At 43.0% G+C, this 26807-nt stretch overlaps 1 protein-coding gene across 4 annotated transcripts in view; it reads right to left on the reverse strand.

Annotated features, from left to right (window-relative positions):
* Positions 1-26807, reverse strand: part of DGKI (diacylglycerol kinase iota) — a 909351-nt gene that overhangs the window by 380014 nt on the left and 502530 nt on the right. For all 4 annotated transcript variants that reach the window (XM_069227966.1, XM_069227965.1, XM_069227964.1 and 1 more), the window contains exon 3: positions 9304-9399. In XM_069227966.1, the coding sequence (XP_069084067.1) occupies positions 9304-9399 (96 nt within the window). The remainder of the gene's footprint in view (positions 1-9303; positions 9400-26807) is intronic.

Genomic DNA, 26807 nt, shown 5'->3' on the forward strand with positions numbered 1-26807 from the left:
TTTTGATTGTGAGCCTCCCACGCGCACTGTCAACCCAGAGCTAAAAAAAACAAAGAACTAAAAGCTCGTATAAGGCTCAATAAAAGGCTCAGTCGGGTCTCACTCTGTAATGCATAAGGTTGGCCACAATGCGGCAGTAGATCCTCAAAAACAACAAGAAAGATATAGCGCATGTAAGTCTAAAAACTGAAAAGGCGCAGGTGTCTTTCTACAGACGTTTACTGAGAGGTCTTGGTGAGTGCGAGGCGGTTATGCATTGAACTAGCCACTAGAGGGCAGTAGGTCGTACAAAATGATTTGTTGCAAGTAAGGTACAAGGTACGGGTTTCGACAGCTTTAAGTGGACTACATGAAAACATTATACCAGGCTAAACACTGAAAGTCGTACAAATTCTTGGCTCATATGGCAGAGAAGCTATGATCCGGAGGATGGAACTTATATCTGAACACCATTTCAACACAGAAAAATCTTGCAAGTTTCTACATCGAGTGCAGTAAAGTCCTCAAACGAATAAACAAGTGAAGTCGGGACTATGCCTGGCAGAGATCCGGAGAGCCATTTTCTTGTGTCACCTTTATGAATCTAAAAATAAAAAAATAAGGATGCAAATGCAAAGCAGACAACACATTCTGAGAGATAATACCTGCCGCAAGGCGTACATAACAAAGTCATAAATGATATCTGGTGTTTGAGAAAGGAGGTATGAACCAACGACCTCATGCACATCCCACATGATGTCCTTTTTAACATTACACGGGGTACCCATCAGTTAAAGGGATATATTTTGCATTTACTCTAAGGTAGTTCTAGTAACCTGGATCCCTGCATCTGTACAGCCAGTTCTATTAAGAACTCCCTAAACCAGAGGTGAGCTCATCCTGGTGATATTCACCGACCTGGGCAGGAGAAGAATACCAGTGATGAAGGATGCCACAAAAAAATGTAGGAGAGGTGTCCTTTTCCTTCAGCTTTGAAACCTAGGAATAACCAAGGGTGTCGCACGTAATGTGATTCATGCCACAGTGTGGGGAGGCCTCTGCTGCTCTGCAGGAATTCAGTCTCCTGTGGCCTTAATCCGGCATTAATGCCCAAGAGCCATGCATGTGCAAGCAGTGTGCACCGTGCACTACATACATGCTCGCAATAGAGGGGTCAATGCTGTGTTTCTTGTCCAGTACACTGCTGTCCCTTCTCCAGACTCCCTGCTGGTGCCAATAAAACTGCAGCACCACGAGATGAAGTGAGGCCACGCTACACACTAAGCACTACATTTGTCTAACTCCTCTAGGACAACCAGAAAGAGGACATTCATAGAACTTAGCATTTCGCACGAAACGTAACTTTATTTTCAATGTTTCCTTATTAAACGCCTCTCTCATTTTTACATCTTTACTTCTGTTTCCGTCTTGGAGTTGGTTGCTGTCGGTGGTGTATCTGCGTGTTCATCACCTTGCATGTTCTACCTTCTACTATTAACGTCCCATGGGAACAAATGAAAACACGCAATGTGTACAACAACGAAATACCAAAATCAACTCGAAACACAAAACAGAACAACAAAAACAGATCTAAATATTTTTCATAAAAGCTACACTGAATATGTTTCAGAAGACAGTCCCTTGTATATGGCTGAGCTTAGAAAACTTCAACATGCTGCTCTACCTTCCAAAGAGCCTCTTAATGTTTATGGTCCAGCCTACAAATATACATTTAAACAAGTTACTTCAAATGCAGACTTTGGAAAGCGCGGTGAGCGCCACGTACTCAGGGCAATCATAGTGCGCTCTCCTGGGCTTGTGCCCATCAGCGCAATTTCTGGTACAGACCGCCTGCCTGAATAATGCCTCAAACTTACCTGAGCTGCTGATGTGAAATGAGGTCAGATTCTTAGAAGGTGGTATGACGAGTTCCAAAGTTTAGCTGCTTTTGGACATTTTTGAGACCATAAAAACACCAAGGACCTCAATAGATTGCAGTGGTTGTAAACTATGAACTAGTGCTTAATTTGTAAATAAAAAGGTGCCAGTGCCCAAAGCCCTCCTCTTAAACACGCGGCTGCTGCAATTAAATGTGTGAACATCGAATACTGAGGCAGCTAAATCCTGGAGCCATCTCGGGCCTCTTCCATCCATTTACAGCCCCTCCCTGCCCCTTCAGCTCACTCTTGCAGCTTTCTACTTGCTCCCTTTGTGACACTTTTTAGTTTTTCTCTTCCTCCGGCTTTCCCATATGAGGCTTTTGCTCGCACCAAATGCTTGAGGCAAAAGAATAAGCCCTGGCCATAAAAAATAAGTGCCAGTGCTCAGCACCGGAAGCAACAAGCACAAATTAAGCACTGCTATGAACTGAAATCAGGAAGTGAACGACCTCAGTAGTTTGTAGTCTATCACTTCCAACAACGCATCCCCAGACGTTGTCCAACCTTGAGCTGCATTCCGTGTGCCCAGGCTTTTAAACCTGTTAGGCAGCTGAGCCTTCCATTTGGTCTTAGAAATTAAAAACAAGCACTGGCAAAGACGACGGGTCTGGTGTTGGCAACCAGTCTTTTGGCTTGCCACTACTTGTTTTCTTTAGTCATCGCTTTTGTAAAACTTTGTTGTTGATGGGGCTGAGGGCCCCTTGCTGATAAAAACATTTTGGTTAAAGGCCAAATCTTTTTGTTCCAAATTGCACACTTTGCCACAGTAGTCTCTGGCATTAGGGGAACTGCCTTGTGTTTAGATGTGCTCCTTATGAACGTATGAAAGAGAAGAATGCTGTCATTCACACTGGAGTTAGCCATTGGCTGAAGTGGGCTGACCCTTTGCTGTAGTGGGTGGAAAAAATGTGAGTGTATATATCTATATATATATATATATATATATATGTTCGATGGCATGTGTAGCTGCAGATACACATGCTGTGCACATCCCGCCATCTGGTGTTGGGCTCGGAGTGTTACAAGTTGTTTTTCTTCGAAGAAGTCTTTTTTCGAGTCACGAGACCGAGGGACTCCTCCCATTTCGACTCCATTGCGCATGGGCGTCGACTCCATCTTAGATTGTTTTTTTTCCGCCATCGGGTTCGGGCGTGTTCCTTTTCGCTCCATGTTTTGGGTCGGAAAGTTAGTTAGAATCTCGGAAAAATCGTCGGTATTGTTTGCGTTCGGTATCGGGTTAGTTACAACAGATCGACACCAAATTAAGAAGAGCTCCGGTGGCCCTTCGGGGTTTTTTTCCATCCCCGTCGGGCCTGGTCGGCCCGGCCACATGTCTCTTCAAGGCTGATGGAACGGACCCCATTCCGCTTCTGTCCAAAATGCCATAACAAGTATCCATATACAGATCAACATCTGGTCTGTAACTTGTGTTTGTCACCAGAACACAAGGAGGATACTTGTGAGGCCTGTCGAGCGTTTCGGTCCAGGAAGACACTCAGGGACCGAAGAGCAAGAAGACTGCAAATGGCGTCGGCGCCGACAGGACAAGAGCGTTTTGAGGAGGAAGAAACATTCTCCACCCAAGAGTCGGACTCTGAGGAGATCGATCCCGAGGAAACGCCTAAAACCGTGAGTAGGACGTCGAAACCAAGAACTCACGAGAAAAGCGCTAAAGCCCAGGGGACGCCACCGCTAACAGGCCATGGCTTAACCCGAAAAGTAGGTGACCGTTCATCGGCACCGAAAAAGGGCGAGCTGGTGTCGAAGTCATCCGACTCCGGTCGAGATACCGGCACACAGCAATCTCAGGCCCGAGATAGTGGCTCAGAGAAGATTCGGCACCGAGACAGCGGCACCGAAACGGGTCGGCACCGAGAGAGCACGACGCCGAAAGTAAAAAAGGTTTCGTCAGAGCCGAAAAAAGCAACCGAAAAGGTTTCGGTACCGAAATATCCGGCCTCGGAACCCAAAACAAGTTCCTACACTGAGGAACAAGGACTATCCACACAAATGAAGACACATAGATTTGGACAGGAATTACAGGCAATAGAGCCAGATCACACACAAAGACGGCTCTTTATTCAAAAAGATACAGGGAAGATCAGCACTCTTCCTCCAGTCACAATGAAACGCAAGCTTGCCTTCCAAGACAAGGACAAACAGCCACACGCAAAGGTGGCTAAACAAGTAACACCGCCACCATCCCCACATCACTCTCCGCAACCATCACCGGTAGCCACTCCACCAATGATGCAATCCCCAACTCATACAGGAATGAGTCAAGATGACCCTGACGCATGGGACCTTTATGACGCACCAGTGTCAGATAATAGTCCAGAATGCTATCCAGCTAAACCATCGCCACCAGAGGATAGTACAGGCTACGCACAGGTGGTGTCAAGAGCAGCGGCATTTCATAATGTCAGCCTTCATTCGGAGCCCATTGAAGACGACTTTCTTTTTAATACACTGTCGTCCACACACAGCCAATATCAGAGTCTTCCTATGCTACCCGGAATGCTAAAACACTCCAAACAAGTGTTTGAGGAGCCTGTTAAAGGGAGAGCCATTACTCCAAGAGTAGATAAAAAATATAAACGGCCACCAACAGACCCAGTGTACATTACACAACAGCTAACACCAGACTCTGTTGTAGTGGGAGCAGCGCGCAAAAGAGCCAACTCTCATACTTCAGGAGATGCACCACCTCCAGATAAAGAAAGTCGAAAATTCGATGCTGCAGGCAAAAGGGTGGCGGCACAGGCAGCAAACCAGTGGCGTATTGCTAATTCGCAAGCTTTGCTAGCCAGATATGATAGGGCCCATTGGGATGAGATGCAACACCTTATTGAACATTTACCCAAGGAGTTCCAAAAAAGAGCGCAGCAAGTAGTAGAAGAAGGACGGGTATCTCCAATAATCAGATACAGTCAGCAATGGATGCTGCAGACACAGCTGCTAGAACTGTCAACACAGCAGTAACAATAAGGAGACATGCATGGCTGTGTACATCAGGATTTAAACCAGAGATACAGCAAGCTGTGCTGAATATGCCATTCAACGGACAGCAGTTGTTTGGGCCGGAGGTGGACACTGCGATCGAAAAACTTAAGAAAGACACTGACACGGCCAAAGCCATGGGCGCGCTCTACTCCCCACAGAGCAGAGGCACATTTCGAAAGATACAATTTCGAGGGGGGTTTCGAGGGCAAACCACAGAAGCCACAACCTCACAAACAAAGCCCACTTACCAGAGCCAGTATCAGCGGGGAGGTTTTCGGGGACAATATAGAGGGGGACAATTTCAAAGGAATAGAGGAAAGTTCCAAAGTCCCAAAACTCCTCCAAACAAGCAGTGACTTCAAGGTCACAAATCCCCAACACATAACACCTGTGGGGGGGAGACTAGCCAAGTTTTACAAACATTGGGAGGAGATAACAACAGACACTTGGGTCTTAGCAATTATCCAGCATGGTTATTGCATAGAATTTCTCAAATTCCCTCCAAACATCCCACCGAAAACACACAATATGTCAAAACAACATATAGATCTTCTAGGACTAGAAGTTCAGGCATTGCTACAAAAAGAAGCAATAGAGTTAGTACCAAAACAACAAATAAACACAGGAGTTTACTCCCTGTACTTTCTGATACCCAAAAAAGACAAGAGTCTGAGACCTATACTAGATCTCAGAACATTAAATACCTACATCAAATCAGATCACTTTCACATGGTTACATTACAAGACGTAATCCCACTGCTCAAACAACAAGACTACATGACAACACTAGACCTAAAGGATGCATATTTCCATATACCAATACATCCTTCACACAGAAAGTACCTAAGGTTTGTATTCCAAGGGATACACTACCAATTCAAAGTGTTGCCATTCGGAATAACAACTGCACCAAGAGTTTTCACAAAATGCCTAGCAGTAGTAGCTGCACATATCAGAAGGCAGCAAATACATGTGTTCCCGTACCTAGACGATTGGTTAATCAAAACCAACACGCTAGGACGGTGTTCACAACACACAAAATATGTAATAGAAATCCTCCACAAACTAGGTTTCTCAATCAACTACACAAAGTCACACCTTCTGCCGTGTCAAACACAGCAATACTTAGGAGCAACAATCAACACAGCAAAAGGGATTGCCACTCCAAGTCCACAAAGAGTTCACACATTTCACAATGTGATACAGACCATGTATCCAAATCAAAAGATACAAGTCAAACTGGTGATGAAACTACTAGGCATGATGTCTTCATGCATAGCCATTGTCCCAAACGCAAGGTTGCACATGCGGCCCTTACAACAATGCCTAGCATCACAATGGTCACAAGCACAGGGTCAGCTTCTAGATCTGGTGTTGATAGACCGCCAAACATACATCTTGCTTCAATGGTGGAACAGTATAAATTTAAACCAAGGGCGGCCTTTCCAAGACCCAGTGCCACAATACGTAATAACAACAGATGCTTCCATGATAGGGTGGGGAGCACACCTCAATCAACACAGCATCCAAGGACAATGGGACATACAACAAAAACAGTTTCACATAAATCACTTAGAACTGTTAGCGGTATTTCTAGCGCTCAAAGCATTTCAACCCATAATAAGCCACAGACACATTCTTGTCAAAACAGACAACATGACATCAATGTATTACCTAAACAAAGAGGGAGGCACACACTCGACACAGTTGTGTCTCCTAACACAGAAAATATGGCATTGGGCGATTCACAACCACATTCGCCTAATAGCACAATTTATTCCAGGAATTCAGAACCAGTTAGCAGACAATCTCTCTCTGGATCACCAACAGATCCACGAATGGGAGATTCACCCCCAAATACTAAACACTTACTTCCAAATGTGGGGAACACCACAAATAGATCTATTTGCAACAAAGGAAAACTCAAAATGCCAAAACTTCGCATCCAGGTACCCACAAGACCAATCTCAGGGCAATGCGTTATGGATGAGCTGGTCAGGGATATTTGCTTACGCTTTTCCCCCTCTCCCACTCCTTCCATATCTAGTAAACAAATTGAGTCAAAACAAACTCAAACTCATACTAATAGCACCAAAATGGGCAAGACAACCTTGGTACACAACACTACTAGACCTGTCAGTAGTACCTCATGTCAAACTACCAAACAGACCAGATCTGTTAACACAACTCAAACAACAGATCAGACATCCAAATCCAGCATCGCTGAATCTAGCAATTTGGCTCCTGAAATCCAAGAATTCGGACACTTAGACCTCACACAAGAATGTATGGAGGTCATAAGACAAGCTAGGAAACCTACCACTAGACACTGCAATGCAAATAAGTGGAAAAGATTTGTTTATTACTGCCATAATAATCAAATTCAACCCTTACACGCATCTGCCAAAGATATAGTAGGATACTTACTACAATTGCAAAAGTCAAAGCTAGCTTTCTCTTCAATAAAGATACATCTGACCGCAATTTCAGCCTACCTGCAAATTACGCACTCAACTTCATTATTCAGGATATCAGTCATAAAAGCATTTATGGAAGGCCTAAAGAGAATTATACCACCACGAACACCACCAGTTCCTTCATGGAACCTCAACATTGTCTTAACACGACTCATGGGTCCACCTTTTGAGCCCATGCACTCTTGTGAAATGCAATACTTAACATGGAAAGTTGCATTTTGATTGCCATCACATCTCTAAGAAGAGTGAGTGAAATTCAAGCATTTACCACACAAGAACCATTTATTCAAATACACAAGCATAAAGTAGTTCTACGGACAAATCCAAAATTTTTACCAAAAATGATCTCACCGTTCCACTTGAATCAAACGGTAGAATTACCAGTGTTCTTCCCACAGCCAGATTCTGTAGCTGAAAGAGCACTGCATACATTAGACATCAAAAGAGCACTAATGTACTACATTGACAGAACAAAACTAATTCGAAAAACAAAACAACTATTTATTGCTTTCCAAAAACCTCATACAGGGAATCCAATTTCTAAACAAGGCATTGCTAGATGGATAGTTAAGTGTATTCAAACCTGCTATCTTAAAGCAAAGAGAGAGCTGCCTATTACACCAAAGGCACACTCAACCAGAAAGAAAGGGGCTACCATGGCCTTTATAGGAAATATTCCAATGAACGAAATATGTAAGGCAGCAACATGGTCTACGCCTCATACATTTACCAAACACTACTGTGTAGATGTGTTAACGGCACAACAAGCCACAGTAGGTCAAGCTGTACTACGAACATTATTTCAAACAACTTCAACTCCTACAGGCTGAACCACCGCTTTTGGGGAGATAACTGCTCACTAGTCTATGCACAGCATGTGTATCTGCAGCTACACATGCCATCGAACGGAAAATGTCACTTACCCAGTGTACATCTGTTCGTGGCATTAGTCGCTGCAGATTCACATGCGCCCACCCGCCTCCCCGCGAGCCTGTAGCCGTTTAGAAGTTGATCTTGAACATTTGTAAATTTGTTAATATATTACTTTAAACTTCATTATGTACATACGTATTCACTCCATTGCATGGGCACTATTACTAGCATACACAACTCCTACCTCACCCTCTGCGGGGAAAACAATCTAAGATGGAGTCGACGCCCATGCGCAATGGAGTGGAAATGGGAGGAGTCCCTCGGTCTCGTGACTCGAAAAAAGACTTCTTCGAAGAAAAACAACTTGTAACACTCCGAGCCCAACACCAGATGGCGGGATGTGCACAGCATGTGAATCTGCAGCGACTAATGCCACGAACAGATGTACACTGGGTAAGTGACATTTTCCATATATATATATATATATATATATATATATATATATATATATATATATATAAATATATATAAATTCAGCAAATTAGTGTTAGTTGGTGGACCTAATAATGACAGCAAGTTGAGTCTGCCATGCTGTGGCATCCTCACCTATAAACACACTTCTGTATTTATTTGCCATCTAAGCTGTTGATTCCGAAATAGAATGACCTACAAATGTATACCTATAATTTTAGACCTTTCACTACCAACCTATACATGAAACTATGTGTATGACTGCCACACACGGTCCCTCTGCAGTAGCACTGCTAGAAACTGTGAGGTACATCTATAGGCTGGACAGCAATGGTGTTTCTTTTTCAGTCCTGGGAAGGGGATGTGATTTGATGTAGGCAGCGTTCAGCTGTTTGTAGCAATGACTTAATTTTCCACAGCAAAGCTGTAGGCTCAGTAGCCACGGCCTACACAAGACTAGGAAGTCTGTGTTGTGAATTCTTTACGGGAAACAGTCAAACAGAGAAAATGAAAAGCACTGTTTGAGGTCAAAAAAGAGAGATAACCAACAACAGACTCACGGCAAACTTGACTTGACAGCTGTCCTCGCCCAGGTAGCACAGATCCCCTGAGATGTTGGTCTCCAGCCACACGTGGTCTCCATTTATTGCGTTCTCCTGTGGATCAAAAACAGGCATGTCAAAGCCATTCCGAGGGTACTGCTTCACGGGCTGTGGTATTATCTGTCACCAGTAGGATACTCTCTGGTGCAAGTAATGTCAAGTATCAATCAATGAGAACATGTACAGTCTACATTTGTTTACTTTTGTTCCACAAATTATACATCTCACACCTAAGCATCCCTGGGTTACCAGAGCTCTGGAAAGATAGGCTGGAATCCTGTGGTTTTCATTTATGCTAGCCTAGCAAGTCAAGTAAGAACGTGAAAGCAAAATTCTAATAGCAAAGCAGGAAGATTATGTTTCAGAAATGTAGGCACATGAATCACTGCTGGTGCATCCTTAAACCCTGAGAGGTTCTTGTGCAACCTCAATATCACTGGGACTGATATCAAGGAAGAACTTACTGAGCTCCCACAATGACTGTTTAGGCTGCTTGTAATTTCAGCTACTATTCTCCAGCTATTACTAACTCAGATTAAATCCATCTTTCACGCTGTGGTCAGACTGTCCAAATAGGAAATTTCAGCCACATATGATTATTCTAAGGGAACTACAATAGCTTCTTAACCAGGCCATAATAACATTTTTAATCTGACGTCAGATGTACGAGGCTATCGATTTGGGAATCTCATCTTATCTGGGGTCACTGCTTACCAAGTTGGGAGGAGTTTGAGTAAGGAAACACCAACACTGGAAACATTTCAGACACTAAATCCATTTTCACTGGTGCTAGATCTAGATTTTGGAACACCCTTCCCTGCCCGGGACACAATCTGACATCTTGGCATCCAGGAATAAGGAAAAATCACATTTTCCGACTTCATCTTAACTCAATTTGCTTTTTTCTCGACACTATTCTAGTAAATATCTCCAGGCTACATTTCTATACTAAATTTATCACCTTGAATGAATCCAACAGTTTTTCTTCACTACTGGAAGATTGTATTGCAGGTGCAGCAGTGCAGTGGAAAATGGATACTAAATAATACATAAAAACGACAGAAAACATCATATAAAGAAGAATTCCCGAAGTTAAGTAGAGGAATTCTGTATTTTCATAACATAGCTGTTTAAGCTTCACTTTGTTTCTCTTTGCCAACTGCCAATGTTGCTTCCACTTTTACTAGAAATGCTCATATATTTAATACAGGGTTTCTGGAATGCAGTTGTAAGATCCGTGGAGACTAGATATTAGTAAAAACTTGTAGAAAATGTTGATTTTTTTCTAAATATGAGACAAGTAAACTTAAAGGCACACTTCAAGACATGTAAGTGGAAAAAGGCCCTGATCTCATCTTGCACTTTTAAAACTCAAAAAAACGTCAGTAAGATTTTAACAGCAAAAGCACTTCCTGAATAAAAGGTTAAAACTATAACTCAAAATCTCTTCAATCGGAACACCCACCCTTCACGTTTCTTGTGGGGCCAATGCATGTAAAGAACACATTTTAAAAGTAATAAGTCTCTCCTTTATAATATGAGTGTTAATCTATCGGCTTTGCCAATGCTTGTTTGTAAAGTATTGTTGTTTTTAAATTCAAAGTAAGAGAAAAAAAACACTTCAAAATACTGTATGAACAGAAAATACATATCCCACCATCTCCTGACACTGAACATTGATTAAGTTCACTCTTTATAAACAGCATGGCGTAGTTTTCAAATTTCAGCCAGGAGAGTCTGAACAGAATTTTAAAGGATTTAAAAGGCCTGTTGCACATGATGCAGTTTACAGATAACACAAAAGACTATTTGCGAGCACTTGAACATGACTGAGGTTTGTGTCAGGATTTAAAGGGAAATGCTTGCCATTTACTTTCCACATGCTTACGAACTAGAACAAATGGTCATGCCCTAATCTTTCATGCAATACACGGAAGCCAGAAGATAAAATAAAACCAAGATAAAGCTCTTTAGTCCAACCTAGTAAAACCTGGCAAAAGTGTACACGTTGATGTACCGATCAGCTGAGAAAAAAGTTGAGCATCACGAAGCGCATGGGGGGCACTCAGCAGGGAAAGAGCATGTGGGGGAGAGAGCAAGAAAATGCATGCACTCCCACAGAGTGCAAAAAAGAAAGACAAGTAGTTCCCCAAGTGAGCCGTGGAAGGATACACTTCACCCAAACAAAAGGACAGTAAAGAAGCTACACAGCAAACACAAGGAGGGAAATGAAAGGCACTGAATGAGAAGCAAGCAAATTACATTCACAATTAGGTCAATAAATGTTAAGCAATGGGATGTCCCAAACCCACTGAACGTATTGGTGATGTGTATAAATACGTCTTCAAGAACACAATGCACTTCAAAAAGTGTAAGGCAAGTGTAAGTCACTGCTTTGCCAAACACACATTTTTAGCTTTGCAGTAAATCTCTGCCTTGGTACCAGCCTGTTAAAGTCACATTTAATGAAAATGCTAATTCGATATCCCTACAATCTCTGACTTCAAAGGCCCTGAATGCAACTAGGCCAATTCCAGAATTAAAATTTGGTGCAAATTAAGGTCAACGTGGGAGTTCTCTGCACACACTGCAGGTGCAGATTGCATGCGCTTTCAGTTTGCGTACCTATGCAGAACTGCTTAAAATTATGTTCAAAATCCAACTCAAAACGGGATGCACACTGTGCAACTGCTGTAGTTAGCTGATCCACAATTTCCATCCACAACTGTACACTGATTGTAAAGAGGACCATACAGAATGAGTCTTTCCATGCATGGGATTCAGGCTGTGTTTTCAACTATGAAGCTTCTTCTATAGGTTGAAACAGCCACAAAAGGTATGAGACTATCTTTTTTTTCTCTAGTGCTGCCCATATCAGTCTCAGCAAGACAAGAAACAGAGCGAAAATCTCAGACGTCATATCTTCTTCCATCTCTGTTTGAGCACAAACATTAACAGTTTAAAAAGCGTGTTTTTTTGTTAATCAGTTAGTCTTTTAATTCTTTCGTCCAGTTATCCTTTTCTATTTCTTGGGACCACTGGACGTTTCTATCCTTGCCCTAGGGTCTGCTACGCACGTTACACGAAAGCAAATAAATAAGTAAATTCGCTGGAAGCTCCTTTCCCTCCCTTTAATACTCTAGTCGTACTCTATATCTGCTGGTGCAATTGTGAGCCTTGGCATTACCTACTTCACATGATCTGCTATGGATGTCTGTCATCAAATTAAATCCCCCTATCCTAGCAGGCTATTTGAGCTCTAGCTTCTGAGACTTAGGGCCTGATTACAATCATGGCCGATAGGGTTACTCTATCACAAACGTGACGGATATCCAGTCCACCATATTACGATCTCATTATGGCCTACGGTAATCAGAAAACGACGGACACCAACAGCATAATCAGTCCCTAAGTCTTAAAATTAGCCTCTATTTACTTTATAATTTGAACTTTCACCATTATTAATACTTAACATTACAATGACTTGGCTACAATGACCAAATGATCCAAGAGTGGAACGGGAGTAGTAAAGCTGCTCAGTTTAATAAATAGTTAGATAAGATAATAGCAAAGGTCAGAGATATGGGTAGGCCAAAGTGTAAAAAACATATTTTTAAAATCGATTTTTCAAATGTTTGCTAACTTAAGCTCCAATTCACAAAGTTTTTCAAGTTACTAGTTTGTCTTTCTCTCTATGTAGGTGTGCCTCACACTTGAATTTCCAAAAGTATGACACACTCATCAAAAACATGTGAATTTGACTCTAAATGTTTTCATATTAAATATAAATGCATAGATTAGTGGGGGTAAAAATTAGGGTGGTGTCATAAGGAATGTAGTCTCACAAGCAACATAAACAGTTTTTTTTTTTTTTAACCAAACAAATTGGCAACATGGACAAGCTCCTGGATTACTTAATTGGCCAGGAAAAAACTGCATTTTAAAATATTTTAAAGGGGTTAAGGCAAAGATTTTTGTGTGCCCAACAAGTACCATTGTATACCAGCAGAATGATATCTCTGGTGATTACCTGCACATGCTGGAGAGATCGGTTTGCTGTTTAACTACAGGTTTGACTCATAAAATTGCACTGATGGTTAGTCTGACTTCTGCAAAGCACAGTCTGTAACAAGTAGGTAGTACATTTGAATTCTATGCAGGTAGCTTAGTGGGTTACGGTGGGTTAGAAGTCACAATTCTTAGCAATGTAGCCAAGTGCGCTTAGTGAGTTATGAACTGGCACCAAGGAGCTGCATGTGACCTGCAAGGCAAACGTTTACAACATTCCTATTCATCCTCTCAGTCTTTTGTTATTCTTACGTTGGTAAAAAGAATTCCTTTTGGTAGTATTAAACACATCATAATTCATATACAAATCATTAATGGTGTAATTATTCATATAGACCAATGCATATGACATTATTACAGTGCATTTTATCATTTGATAGAAACCTCTCTTAAGCACTTGCAAAGTAACAAGCTGGGTGTCTGTATTTCCTTCACAGTGCGGGCATCACGGTTGACATAACTTTCCCCATGACCGCCCAGGCCTACATACCTGACTAGTCACCATCATCAAATCAGGCCTTCTAAATCAAGTGAAATGTTTTAGCAAGAGGCATCCATTAGGCAGTCGGCAAAATTTAAAAAAAGATGTCACCATACAACCCTTCCTAAAATGGTTTATCAAGGAATATCACACTGAAAATCTTCTATTCTTAGGGGTTATCTGAAGGGATAAACCCATATCTTACTAAATTAATGTGTGAGATTTCATGAAACACAATATCAGTCTCTAGCCTTCAAAACAGTGTAAAAATCTACCTATACATTTCTATAGGTTTTAATAAATGCATTTCACAATAAGTCAGTCAGACCTACTACAGTTAATGTAACTTTTTTCATAATAACCATATCAAACCTATTGCATTTGACTTAACTTTTCCCATTGATCAATCAAGCTTTTAGCCTTCATCACTGGCTTGTTTCTATAACCAACTGAGGCCCTTTGTATTGAATATAAACTGGAAATCATCAGACACATAGCCATGAAATTACAAATAGAAGAAAACTTACAGTTGGAAAACAAAGAACGGCCCCTCTGACAAGGGCCTAACGGATTATCACACTCTAAATAATCAAGTGTTAGCCAAAGGGATTACGCAACATCAAAACCCTTGACTAATGTGGCTAATATGGTAATCTGTGACTTTCTGTGACATTCCATGTAACAAAATATCTAGGTAGAGCCTTTAAAACAATGCAATGATAGTACTCTTTAAAGGCCTATTGGTGTTAACATAAACTTTTCACAGTAAACTGGTAAGGCTTACTACCTTTGTTTCAACTTTTCATAATAAACATGAGACTTATAGCAACTTACATAACTTTTCCCAAATTACCAAATCAGGCTCATTGTCTTTATCATTAATTTGTCACCGTATCAAACTCCGGCCTACTGAATTCTGCATAGGCTTTACCAGAAGGCAGAAAATTATAAATATACAGACGAAATACAGCTGGCAAACGCTTATTCAAGCCCTTCTAAGAGGGCTAACACATGTTATCAAAGTGCAAATCTTCTATCTGCAGGATTTGTTAGGAGAGAACCAGAAGGGAAAACAAACACCAAAAACCCTTGTATTCCACAGCAGCCCTACTGCGTCTTGGCTATGGTAGTTGCTCTGAACCCCTTGCCTACCATATTAATCTACGAGATTCCAAGCAACAAGCTATTTCTACAGCTTTTAGTACAGTGTAATGACAATCCATCCTTAAAGGGCAATTGGATTTAACAAATATTACTCACAATAAATATGTCAAGCCTACTGACTTTATCATAGCATCTCATAAAAAACAGATCAGGTCTGTAGCCTTGAGCAATGGTTTGTCATCATAACAAACTAAATGCTGCTGTGCTGAGTGTAAGCTTTCCTTTTTCTCTTTTTCAGCAGAAGAACGCATGAGCCCAATCAAAATCTGTACTGAAGGCAATCAACATTTGGCAACGACAAAGCCTCTTCCATAGTAGTGCTTCTTTTTCTTTTATGTTAATCACATAAGATAATTGCATTTTCAAGCCAGACCTAAAAACAGAACAAAATCAAAAGAACTTTCATCTATGAGATAAATGATTTAATGTACGATGATTCACAGTACATTTGAGATGTAAAATAGCTCGTCATGCATTGTAATGCAAGCAATCCACATGAGGCAAGATACACACAAAACAGCCACTAGAAAACAGTGAGAATTACTCTCCTGCGTGGAGCCAAAGAACAACCACTGTAAACGTAAAAGAAGTGGTAACAACAGATAAGCAGACAGTTGCACTTTCAGGCCAGACCAAAAAGGAGAGGTACTCGTTGGAGGTGATTATTTGTTACAAAACTATCAAGTAGGAAACAGTGGTATCAACCCGTATAAATTGATACTCTTGTTGTGGCGAATTGTCCAGAGAAATATTGATAATTTACTAATCTGGAATTGGAGTATTTTAAAGAATCTGAACTCCAAGGAGATACTTTCAATGCCGATTCAAGTTCAGATTCAGCTTTCTTAGCTATCAGTCTGTGGCCTTCCAAAGAATTCCTAACTGGTGCACTTAACGTGGATGGCTCAGTTCTAACGGTTTTTAGGGTCGGGCCTGTAAGTGCATGCGCTTCACATGTGTCTCGTATGAGAGACGCTGTTGTGTTCAGTGAAGGGCTTGGATCCCGCCTGTCGCTCACGGCGGCACTCTTCTTTACAGCCTCGTAATTCGACAAGGCATGTCTAGCATCATTTCTGTTTCTCTGTGTGAAGCAGGGATCAAGCACTAATTGATGCAACTTAATTAGTGCCCACCCGATGCTCTCGATGTGATCGAGGTACTATATGTTGGTTTTAACTTCGAGTGCCCCACAAACAGATGGCTTGTGACTGGCAAAAATGTGCCCCACAGGACAGACAAAATTGCAAAGTTTTTTTTTTTAAAGCTAACTTTATTTTATTTTGCCAAGACGTCCTTTTTCAGTTTCTTTTCATGTTTTCTTTTGTTTTTGCTCGTGGGTTCTATGTCTAAGATGACAATTAACTTTAAATATGCGAGACCCATTGCATTGCAAATGCTTGTTAGTCTGTGTCCCCGCATTACTCCACTAAAATTAGCTGTCACTCATATTTAGCTCCTCGACAGCCTTGATCTTGGCTCTTTGCTTTCAGTGCAACATGTGTACTGCAAGCGAGCACCTCTCCTTTATCTTTATGAAGTGTCCCAAGGCAAGGTGAGCTGGACACAGAGGGGTGACTGTGGTTGCCATGAAAACCTGATCTGCGCCCAGCTTGTTAGGTTGAGCATAGCAGCGCACAAGCGCTGCTTTTCTGACATCTTGTCTGACATCTTTTCTTGACATCTATGTGGGCTTTTAACCACGCCCACCTCACGCACATCTCTTTCACTCGCTCGTGGGCTTGCCTTTCAAAAATTCTTAGTTATCATTGGTAAATGCTTTACGTTCGTCCCTCATAGGGGCGGTTTTGTTACCGTCTTGGGGACCTACCCTGTTACATGGATAATTGAACATTTGCCGATATTTTGACTGCTAGCAAACTTCTTTTTCCTTTTGGGTCTCTCCTTCGCGCTCACACTCATGGCAGCTGTGGCGCTTAGAATCGGCTCGTGTATGTCAACTGTTTTACTTTCATTTTTCCTTTCATTTTCAATGATTGTGACAAGAAAAGTCCAGTTAGGAATTTACAACGCTAATAGCTCTAACTCGAGCAAAAGCGAGACCCATTGCATTGCAAATGCTTGTTTCACTGTATAGCTCTGCAGTGTCTTAATGCAGGTTTCTTTCAGTGGTATAACAGCCAATTTTAGATTTTCTACCCCCATTAAAAAAAAAAAAGATTTAGTTTGCAATAATCACAGGATTTAATGGCTGGTACGAGTCACAGCATGATCGAAGGAGGACATGGATGATTTGGCATTTCTCTTTGACCAACAAACTTGGTCTCACCAGCTAACGAGTTTGCAAAACTAGCAACATTTCTCTTTTTTGGACACCAGACACCTTGGCCAAATCTGTGCACAGCAGCAATCAAGCACTTCCAGGCCATTAAACCTTTGCTCCAGAAACATGTCCATTTTGACTTTGAAGACCAACAGCCTGCCCGGAGAGCAGTACACAGCACTCAGGTGCAAACTTAGAACGCGAAGCCCAGCAAGTGGCTATGTGTTCTGTTCAGATCTCTAAGTCGGGCGCCCTGTCTGACAGAGCATTCACACTGGAGCAGCCCAGGCTGTGCACTCAGGCTACAGCTGGGACAGTGAAGTGAGTGGCAGCCAGGTGTGTGGGTAAGTACAGGTTAAGGGTGGGAATGGATGGCTGAGCACAACCGAGAGATCGGGAAGTGAGAATTAAGGCAATAAAAGTTACTCACAGTGCTTACTGGTGGCTCATTAAGGTGTTCATCTGCTCATCCAATCGCTGGCCTCTCTAACCAGCACACAGGACGATGTCATGCCATCTCTTAAGGTACTCTTGAATTAATCCATTTCAGCGGTGACATGGAGTTCATTTTTTATATCATCTTGCATTCCTTAAGAGTATATGCTTTTTCCAGATTTTTGCTGTCTGCAGGTTTGTTTTTCGCGTATCATGGGAATATTGTACAATGTATTCTGTTTCCTGAGCTGCCTCTAGTTGCTCAGGTGAGTTCAGGTTGTGAGAGGGTGTTCTTGTTGGGACAAGACTCAGAGGACTGAAGTTGACTGTATGTCAGAATATCTAAGACAAAGAATCTTTACCATGAAGGTAAGTGGATATAGGTAAATACAGATTTACTATTCTTAACTTCGTACCTTGAAGATAAATAAATCGCCAAGGTACCTATATGTAACGTTAAAAATAATAAACCTATGTTTACCTATATATTTACCTTCAAAATATTTTGGTGGTCTATACTTAGGCATCAATAGTTTGGCCCCACAAGATTCTGTAATTGATTTGCTGGTGGAATACCCTGCAGCCCCAGCAGGGAAGCAGTGCAATCGAGTCGTGCATGTAGTAACGCACTAGGACACCGTTATTGCACCACACTCCGTTCTGCAGTAAAGCTTTTACCTCGTGCGTCTGACTCCATTGCACTGGTTCCCTGCTGGAGCCGCTGGGATGCAGTTATTGCACCACACTCCGTTCTGCAGTAAAGCTTTTACCTCGTGCGTCTGACTCCATTGCACGGGTTCCCTGCTGGAGCCGCTGGGATGCAGTTATTGCACCACACTCCGTTCTGCAGTAAAGCTTTTACCTCGTGCGTCTGACTCCATTGCACGGGTTCCCTGCTGGAGCCGCTGGGATGCAGTTATTGCACCACACTCCGTTCTGCAGTAAAGCTTTTACCTCGTGCGTCTGACTCCATTGCACGGGTTCCCTGCTGGAGCCGCTGGGATGCAGTTATTGCACCACACTCCGTTCTGCAGTAAAGCTTTTACCTCGTGCGTCTGACTCCATTGCACGGGTTCCCTGCTGGAGCCGCTGGGATGCAGTTATTGCACCACACTCCATTCTGCAGTAAATATTTTACCTTGAGCGTCTGACTCCATTGCACTGGTTCCCTGCTGGAGCCGCTGGGATGCAGTTATTGCACCGTGCACACTTATGCAGTATTTCCTCAGTTTCCTCGGCCATCAGGATGCCGCTCATGGTTCGTGCCTTTTTATGGTTGAGCCTGTGAGTGCACGCGCCTCACTTTTCATGTGTGTGTATCACTGATGCTGAGAGAGCACCGAGCACATCTGTCTCACCAGCACCCACTGCGCTGCTGAACACTGTTTGCATTCTTTATGTTATGAATAAATAATTAATTGGTAGGCAATTCTGTTGGCAATTGTGTGTTCAGGGGACAATGTTGCAATTTATTGTACTTACATGTAAGGCGAGAGAAAGAGACAGAAAGTGAGTGTCTGTGTGTGTGAGAGAGAGGGAAAGTGAGTGTATGTGTGAGAGAGAAAGTGAATGTGTGTGTGTGAGAGAAAGTGAGTGTGTGTGACAGAGAGAGAGAGAGAAAGTGAGTGTGTGTGGTAGAGAGAAAGTGAGTGTGTGTGTGAGAGAGAGAAAGTAAATGTGTGTGTGTGTGTGTGTGTGAGAGAAAGTGAGTGTGTGTGAGAGCGAGACAGTGAGTGTGTGTGTGTGAGAGAAAGAGAGAGAGAGAAAGTGAGTGTGTGTGAGAGAGAGAGAGAGAGAGAGAGAGAGAGAAAGTGAGTGTGTGTGGTAGAGAGAAAGTGAGTGTGTGTGTGAGAGAGAGAGAGAAAGTAAGTGTGTGTGTGTGTGTGTGTGTGAGAGAGAGGGAAAGTGAGTGTATGTGTGAGAGAGAAAGTGAATGTGTGTGTGAGAGAAAGTGAGTGTGTGTGACAGAGAGAGAGAGAAAGTGAGTATGTGTGGTAGAGAGAAAGTGAGTGTGTGTGTGAGAGAGAGAGAGAGAGAGAGAGAGAAAGTGAGTGTGTGTGAGAGAGAGGGGGTGGTGAAGGGGCATCACAAGCAAAGGAAGTACATGCAGAAGGACAGTGAAAACACAGTGTGAAGAGGAAGGACATGACATGTGAGATATGTAGATGGAGGTTTTCAGAAACATTTGAGGAAGAAAAGCCATAAGGGGCTAACAGAGCACAAACCTGCAGAGGAAAGAGTTGGGGAGTGAAGGCTGGTGCGATTGAGACAATCGAAGATGAACATGCCTTCCACAAACTTAGTAATGTTCAACTGACAGCCTAATAATCTCAGTAATAAAACATTTTCAATTATAATTACTGTCAAGAAAAGCATTGTTATTATTCATTGATCTGATACTGCTAACAAGCTGTGGCAGCACAAAGGTTTGCCTTGTTTTAGGCATAGGTCTGTTGTTGAGTGGTATGTCTGTATACAGTAACAGAAAACTCAGTTATTCAAATACTGGCCATTGTTTTGATTAACTTAAACCAAAGTGTCACTCAAAGTGTCACGCATTTGATAGTATAATGTCACTCATTTGCACAATAAAACCATAGAAATTTCACACATAAACTATCGGAACATTTGGCAGCTATAAGGGCTTTCGATTGAAATTTGTGATTTCTTTATGAGATGGAGACCTAGTGACTAAGTTGCAGAATTCTGAACTACAATGCACTCACATTTGGTAAATGAAGGCTTATAATAACCGGGATACGCACCTAAATGGATATCATGAAACTCTTGACTCTTCCTCTTAAACTTGCTGTGGAAAACATCCAGTGAGGATTTAATCCTCCCTAAAATGAGACATTAGACAAGGCTTCTCCAAAGAGAAGATTGAGAGCTATTGGTAGCTCTCCAACTATCTGTAAGTATCTCTCCTTTGTACATCCCGGCTCACTAAATTAGAACCTTTTGTTTAATTGAATTAATGTTTGTATGCCAAAATTGTTTACTCAAGACAAAAGGTGTGCATTTTCAGAATTCATAGGCTGATGTTTGGAAACAAATGGCTGAATTTCCAAAGTATATTTTAAGCTGATTTTCGAGTGACAAATCTTAACTAACATTATCAATTTCGGACCAGGAGAATTGCAGCCATGGCTGTTTTGTATTGTCCATGTACAGGCATTCCAAATTGACAAAGCGTTTTTTAGATTGCTACTGGCAACCCTGACTTATGTACTGAGGTGGTCACTGCTAGTTGTCTTGCATATGGTGGCCACTAATGTAATCTTGCATGATATGGTCACATGAGTAGCTTTTATTACACAAAAGGCCGGAGATCTCAGCATTAGACTGTTGAAAAGAGGCATACAGGGGGGAAGGAGAGTGGGAGAAGGATGTGCATCAGAGAGGAAGAAAGGAGACAGATAAAAGAGAGGGAGGAGAGCCGGAGCACAAAAGATGGAAAAAGAAAAAAGGAAGTGAAAACAGGTTGCTATGAGTGGAATAAAATGATATGGAAAATGTTATAGGAAGAGTGAGGCACAACTAAAGAGGACCGAGTGATAAGAAGCACGAGATGGGATAATGTTAGAGAAGGGGGGGTAAAAGGTAGAGCAGAATTAAGGATAAGCTTTAAACACAGAGGGTGGAAAAAGATAAGTTATTATTGGAAGGAGACAGTGTGAGAGGAGAGCAATGGGTTGACAAAATGGTTAAGAAGAGGCTAGAGACAGGGTAGCAGCATCTACTATCCATGGGTTGCCCCCTCGCACCCCTGGCACTGCCCTTGCTACCCTGCGTATCAGAGGCCATGAGGACAGTGGCTAGATCAGAAAGCAAACAGGTTTCTAGCATCCTCAATAACCTTTTGCATTTTGCTTTCCATGATATTCCCACAGCCCCAGCAAAGAGGTTTAGGGTCGGACGAGAAGTCAACCCAGTGATCATGGGCTAATGGGACAGCAGATGGCTCTGTGTCACTTTTCTATTCCTGGACTTTGCTTTTACATATCTGTGCATTGTGGGAGTTGTGGTTTTGGTTCACTCTGATGGAGCCAGTTGGACCACATCGGATAATAATATATAAAAGCAAAGTCCATCAATGGTGCCGTTGTGTTCCCGTGACACAGAGCCATGTGGTCACACTAGTGATGTCACGTTCAATGCCCCTACTATTTTGTGTACTCACCTTCCGTAATGTGACATGGGTACCACCAAAAATGTGAACGTGTCTATGACCTGGTGCTCCCACAGGTGATCAGCACGCCACAAGATTCAGGACTCCTACAAGACAGCTGAGAAACAGCACAGGCTCAAAAGGCCTAGAAAATATTTTCAGGTGCTAAGAGGAAATAAAGGTGTTTCCTTTACTGTGTATCTGTGTGCTCTGTTCAAGAGACTGTTGCTGCATCTCTAGGTGTTTTGATTTTGTCAATGCATTAATATGTTTCTAAACTGGATGTTCTGAAAAACAGATATTTAGGGCCATATGTACAAACACTTTTTCCCATAGACACAGAATGGGTAAAAACCTTTGCTACATCTGGCCCTTAGTCCTTTCTAGACTTCAATTTGGGTAAGGAATAAAATAACTGCATCGTCTGCATATTTCGGGATGCTGCATCTTAAGTGACAATTAGTTCATTGACTGTTTTGAGGCTGTATCAATGCTTCGGGAGTCACTTAAAAGAAGTGGCAGAGATACAGAGAGAGATGGCAGGATAAGACCAGCACCTCATCCCAGCTCTCGATTTCATGCTTCTGTATCTTCCATCTTCAAATTCGGATTATTACTGAGTGAGTACAGTAAACCTTCACACAAAAAACAAGCATTGGTAATGCCCTTAGGTCTGGTTCAGAAATAAGTGTGCCTTTTTCTGTCATTGATGATTTTTAGCACTCAAGTCATTACAAATGCACTCCCGCTCTCATCTTTGCACTCAGTTATCCATTCATCCGCCCACTAACTCAGTTTTGCATTCACACACATACACAACCACATTAAAACATGCATACAAGCTCACAACATATGCAAGATAAACTAAAACAAAAAGGTAGAAAAAAGAAACATGTCTACTACTAAATATGGCAGGCATATGCTTGTAATAACAAATAAAATTAAACACAGCAGCAAGTGGCCATCTTGTAATGGAACTATAGATAAAGCTTCACTATTTTTAAGTTTCACCAGTAGCTGTCACGTACAGAATCACTGCATTTGCCATCTAAGAATGGTGACACATTGACACAGCATGGACAATACCAATGCTTTATGGTTGCCTGATTTATAGACAGTGGCCATTCATGATGGTGCTAACTGAAAAGAAAATGAGAGGCAAGCAATGGACCTTTATTAACACTGGGGAGCTATAGCATCCTTTAAAAAGTGAAAATAAAAAGGAAAGAAAAGAACTCGAAAAGGAAAAAGGAAAACTAAAGGACTGGTCCATAAGCCCTGGCACTGAAGCACACTCATCTTGAGGTGGAAATGCACATGATGAACATGTGATCAGACAAACGCTGCCATTTACAGGGCAAGATAACCAGGCTGAAGTGCACTGTAGAGTAAATGACATTCGTACAGACCAATGGTAGAAGAGGAGTGACCCAAAGCCCCTCTATGTAGGAATAGATATGGTATTTTTCAATGTTTTTTACAAGACTGCGGCAGATAATAAACCTGCCAGGACGTTCGAAACGATTCTAGCAAGAAATATTACAGTGCAAGTCTTCCCCCCGAGGGTTTGTCAAAGAGAGTAATCAACACCAGAATCCTCACCTACAAGGTAATCTATAAGATTCAATGTAACAAAATACCCGCTTCTAGGCTTGAGCATAGTGTAAACAAATGCACCCTTAAATGCTCCTTGCCTTTAACACATACTTCTCACAACAGGTAAACTAGGCCTGATGGCTTTACCATAACTTTTAATAAAACACATACCAAACATACAGAATCCAAAATATCATTTCCCAGTAAGCCAATAGCTTTTGCCATTTACTTGACTAACCCAGGAATACTGTACCGAGTATAAGCTTTCCCACAATGCAACCAACAGATAAAGAGTCATATATTTAAAAATGTATGCAAAATTACAGCTGGCAGTGCAAAATACTATCACTCCTGAGAGGGCCTAAGAAGGATTATCACAGTGTATATCTCCTTTGTCCACGTTTTGTCAGTGGGAATAACCAACACCAAAAACCCAATAAATATATCAGGCCTACTGCTTTGATCGTGACTTTTCATGAAATCACTCCCATAGCCTTGATCATTGTCTTGCTCGAATAACCAACACAGTCCTGCTTTATCGAGCATAAGCTTTCCCATAGCCAAGAAGTGCAATACAAGTAACCATTTTCTGTAGAAGCACAGAATGTCTGCCCAATCAAATGCTTACTCAAGGAAATCAATTTGTGGGTGTGTGAGAAAGTAGCCTCTTTCTAGCCCTGTTACCCCCACTTTTGGCCTGTTTCTGAGTATATGTCAGGGTGTTTTCACTGTCTCACTGGGATCCTGCTAGCCAGGGCCCAGTGCTCATAGTGAGAACCCTATGTTTTCAGTATGTTTGTTATGTGTCACTGGGACCCTGCTAGCCAGGACCCCAGTGCTCATAAGTTTGTGGCCTATATGTATGTGTTCCCTGTGTGATGCCTAACTGTCTCACTGAGGCTCTGCTAACCAGAACCTCAGTGGTTATGCTCTCTCTTCTTTACAAATTGTCACTAACAGGCTAGTGGCCAATTTTATCAATTCATATTGGCATACTGGAACACCCTTATAATTCCCTAGTATATGGTACTGAGGTACCCAGGGTATTGGGGTTCCAGGAGATCCCTATGGGCTGCAGCATTTCTTTTGCCACCCATAGGGAGCTCTGACAATTCTTACACAGGCCTGCCACTGCAGCCTGAGTGAAATAACGTCCACGTTATTTCACAGCCATTTACCACTGCACTTAAGTAACTTATAAGTCACCTATATGTCTAACCTTCACCTGGTGAAGGTTGGGTGCTAAGTTACTTAGTGTGTGGGCACCCTGGCACTAGCCAAGGTGCCCCCACATCGTTCAGGGCAAATTCCCCGGACTTTGTGAGTGCGGGGACACCATTTCACGCGTGCACTATACATAGGTCACTACCTATGTATAGCGTCACAATGGTAACTCCGAACATGGCCATGTAACATGTCTAAGATCATGGAATTGTCACCCCAATGCCATTCTGGCATTGGGGAGACAATTCCATGATCCCTTGAGTCTCTAGCACAGACCAGGGCACTGCCAAACAACCTTTCCCGGGGTTTCACTGCAGCTGCTGCTGCTGCCAACCCCTCAGACAGGTTTCTGCCCTCCTGGGGTCCAGCCAGGCTTGGCCCAGGAAGGCAGAACAAAGGACTTCCTCAGAGAGAGGGTGTTACACCCTCTCCCTTTGGAAAAAGGTGTCAGGGCTGGGGAGGAGTAGCCTCCCCCAGCCTCTGGAAATGCTTTAATGGGCACAGATGGTGCCCATCTCTGCATAAGCCAGTCTACACCGGTTCAGGGATCCCCCAGCCCTGCTCTGGCGCGAAACTGGACAAAGGAAAGGGGAGTGATCACTCCCCTGACCTGCACCTCCCCTGGGTGGTGCCCAGAGCTCCTCCAGTGTGCTCCAGACCTCTGCCATCTTGGAAACAGAGGTGCTGCTGGCACACTGGACTGCTCTGAGTGGCCAGGGCCAGCAGGTGACGTCAGAGACTCCTTCGGATAGTCTCTTATCTGTGTTGCTAGCCTATCCTCCTTCCTAGGTAGCCAAACCTCCTTTTCTGGCTATTTAGGGTCTCTGCTTTGGGGAATTCTTTAGATACCGAATGCAAAAGCTCACCAGAGTTCCACTGCATCTCTCTCTTCACCTTCTGCCAAAGGATCGACCGCTGACTGCTCAGGACGCCTGCAAAACCGCAACAAAGTAGCAAAGACGACTACTGCAAACTTGTATCGCTTATCCTGCCACCTTCTCGACTGTTTCCTGGTGGTTCATGCTTTGGGGGTAGCCTGCCTCCTTCTTGCACCAGGAGCTCTGAAGAAATCTCCCGTGGGTCGACGGAATCTTCCCCCTGCAACCGCAGGCAACAAAAGACTGCATCACCGGGCCTCTGGGTCCCCTCTCAGCACGACGAGCGTGGTCCCTGGAGCTCAGCAACTCTGTCCAAGTGACTGCCACAGTCCAGTGACTCTTCAGTCCAAGTTTGGTGGAGGTAAGTCCTTGCCTCCCCACGCTAGACTGCATTTTTGGGTACCATGTGATTTGCAGCTGCTCCGGCTCCTGTGCACTCTTCCAGGATTTACTTTGTGCACAGCCAAGCCTGGGTCCCCAACACTCTAACCTGCAGTACACAACCTTCTGAGTTGTCCTCCGGCGTCGTGGGACTCCCTTTTGTGTCTTCGGGTGGACTCCGGTTCACTCCTCTTCCAAGTGCCTGTACCGGTACTTCTGCGGGTGCTGCCTGCTTCTGTGAGGGCTCCCCGACTTGCTGGGCGCCCCCTCTGTCTCCTCATCCAAGTGGCGTCATCCTGGTCCCTCCTGGGCCACAGCAGCATCCAAAAACCCTAACCGCGACCCTTGCAGCTAGCAAGGCTTGTTTGCGGTCTTTCTGCGTGGGAACACCTCTGCAACCTTCTTCACGACGTGGGACATCCATCCTCCAAAGGGGAAGTTTCTAGCCCTCTTCGTTCTTGCAGAATCCACAGCTTCTACCATCCAGTGGCAGCTTCTTTGCACCCTCAGCTGGCATTTCCTGGGCATCTGCCCACTCTCAACATTGTTGCGACTCTTGGACTTGGTCCCCTTGTTTCACAGGTACTCAGGTCCGGAAATCCACTGTTGTTGCTTTGCTGGTGTTGATCTTCCTTGCAGAAACCCCCTATCACGAGTTCTGTGCTCTCTGGGGGTTATAGGTGCACTTTACACCTACTTTTCAGGGTCTTGGGGTGGGCTATTTTTCTAACCCTCACTGTTTTCTTACAGTCCCAGCGACCCTCTACAAGCTCACATAGGTTT

Source organism: Pleurodeles waltl, chromosome 4_1 (genome assembly GCF_031143425.1).
Source record: "Pleurodeles waltl isolate 20211129_DDA chromosome 4_1, aPleWal1.hap1.20221129, whole genome shotgun sequence".
In the NCBI taxonomy this organism is placed as follows: domain Eukaryota; kingdom Metazoa; phylum Chordata; class Amphibia; order Caudata; family Salamandridae; genus Pleurodeles; species Pleurodeles waltl.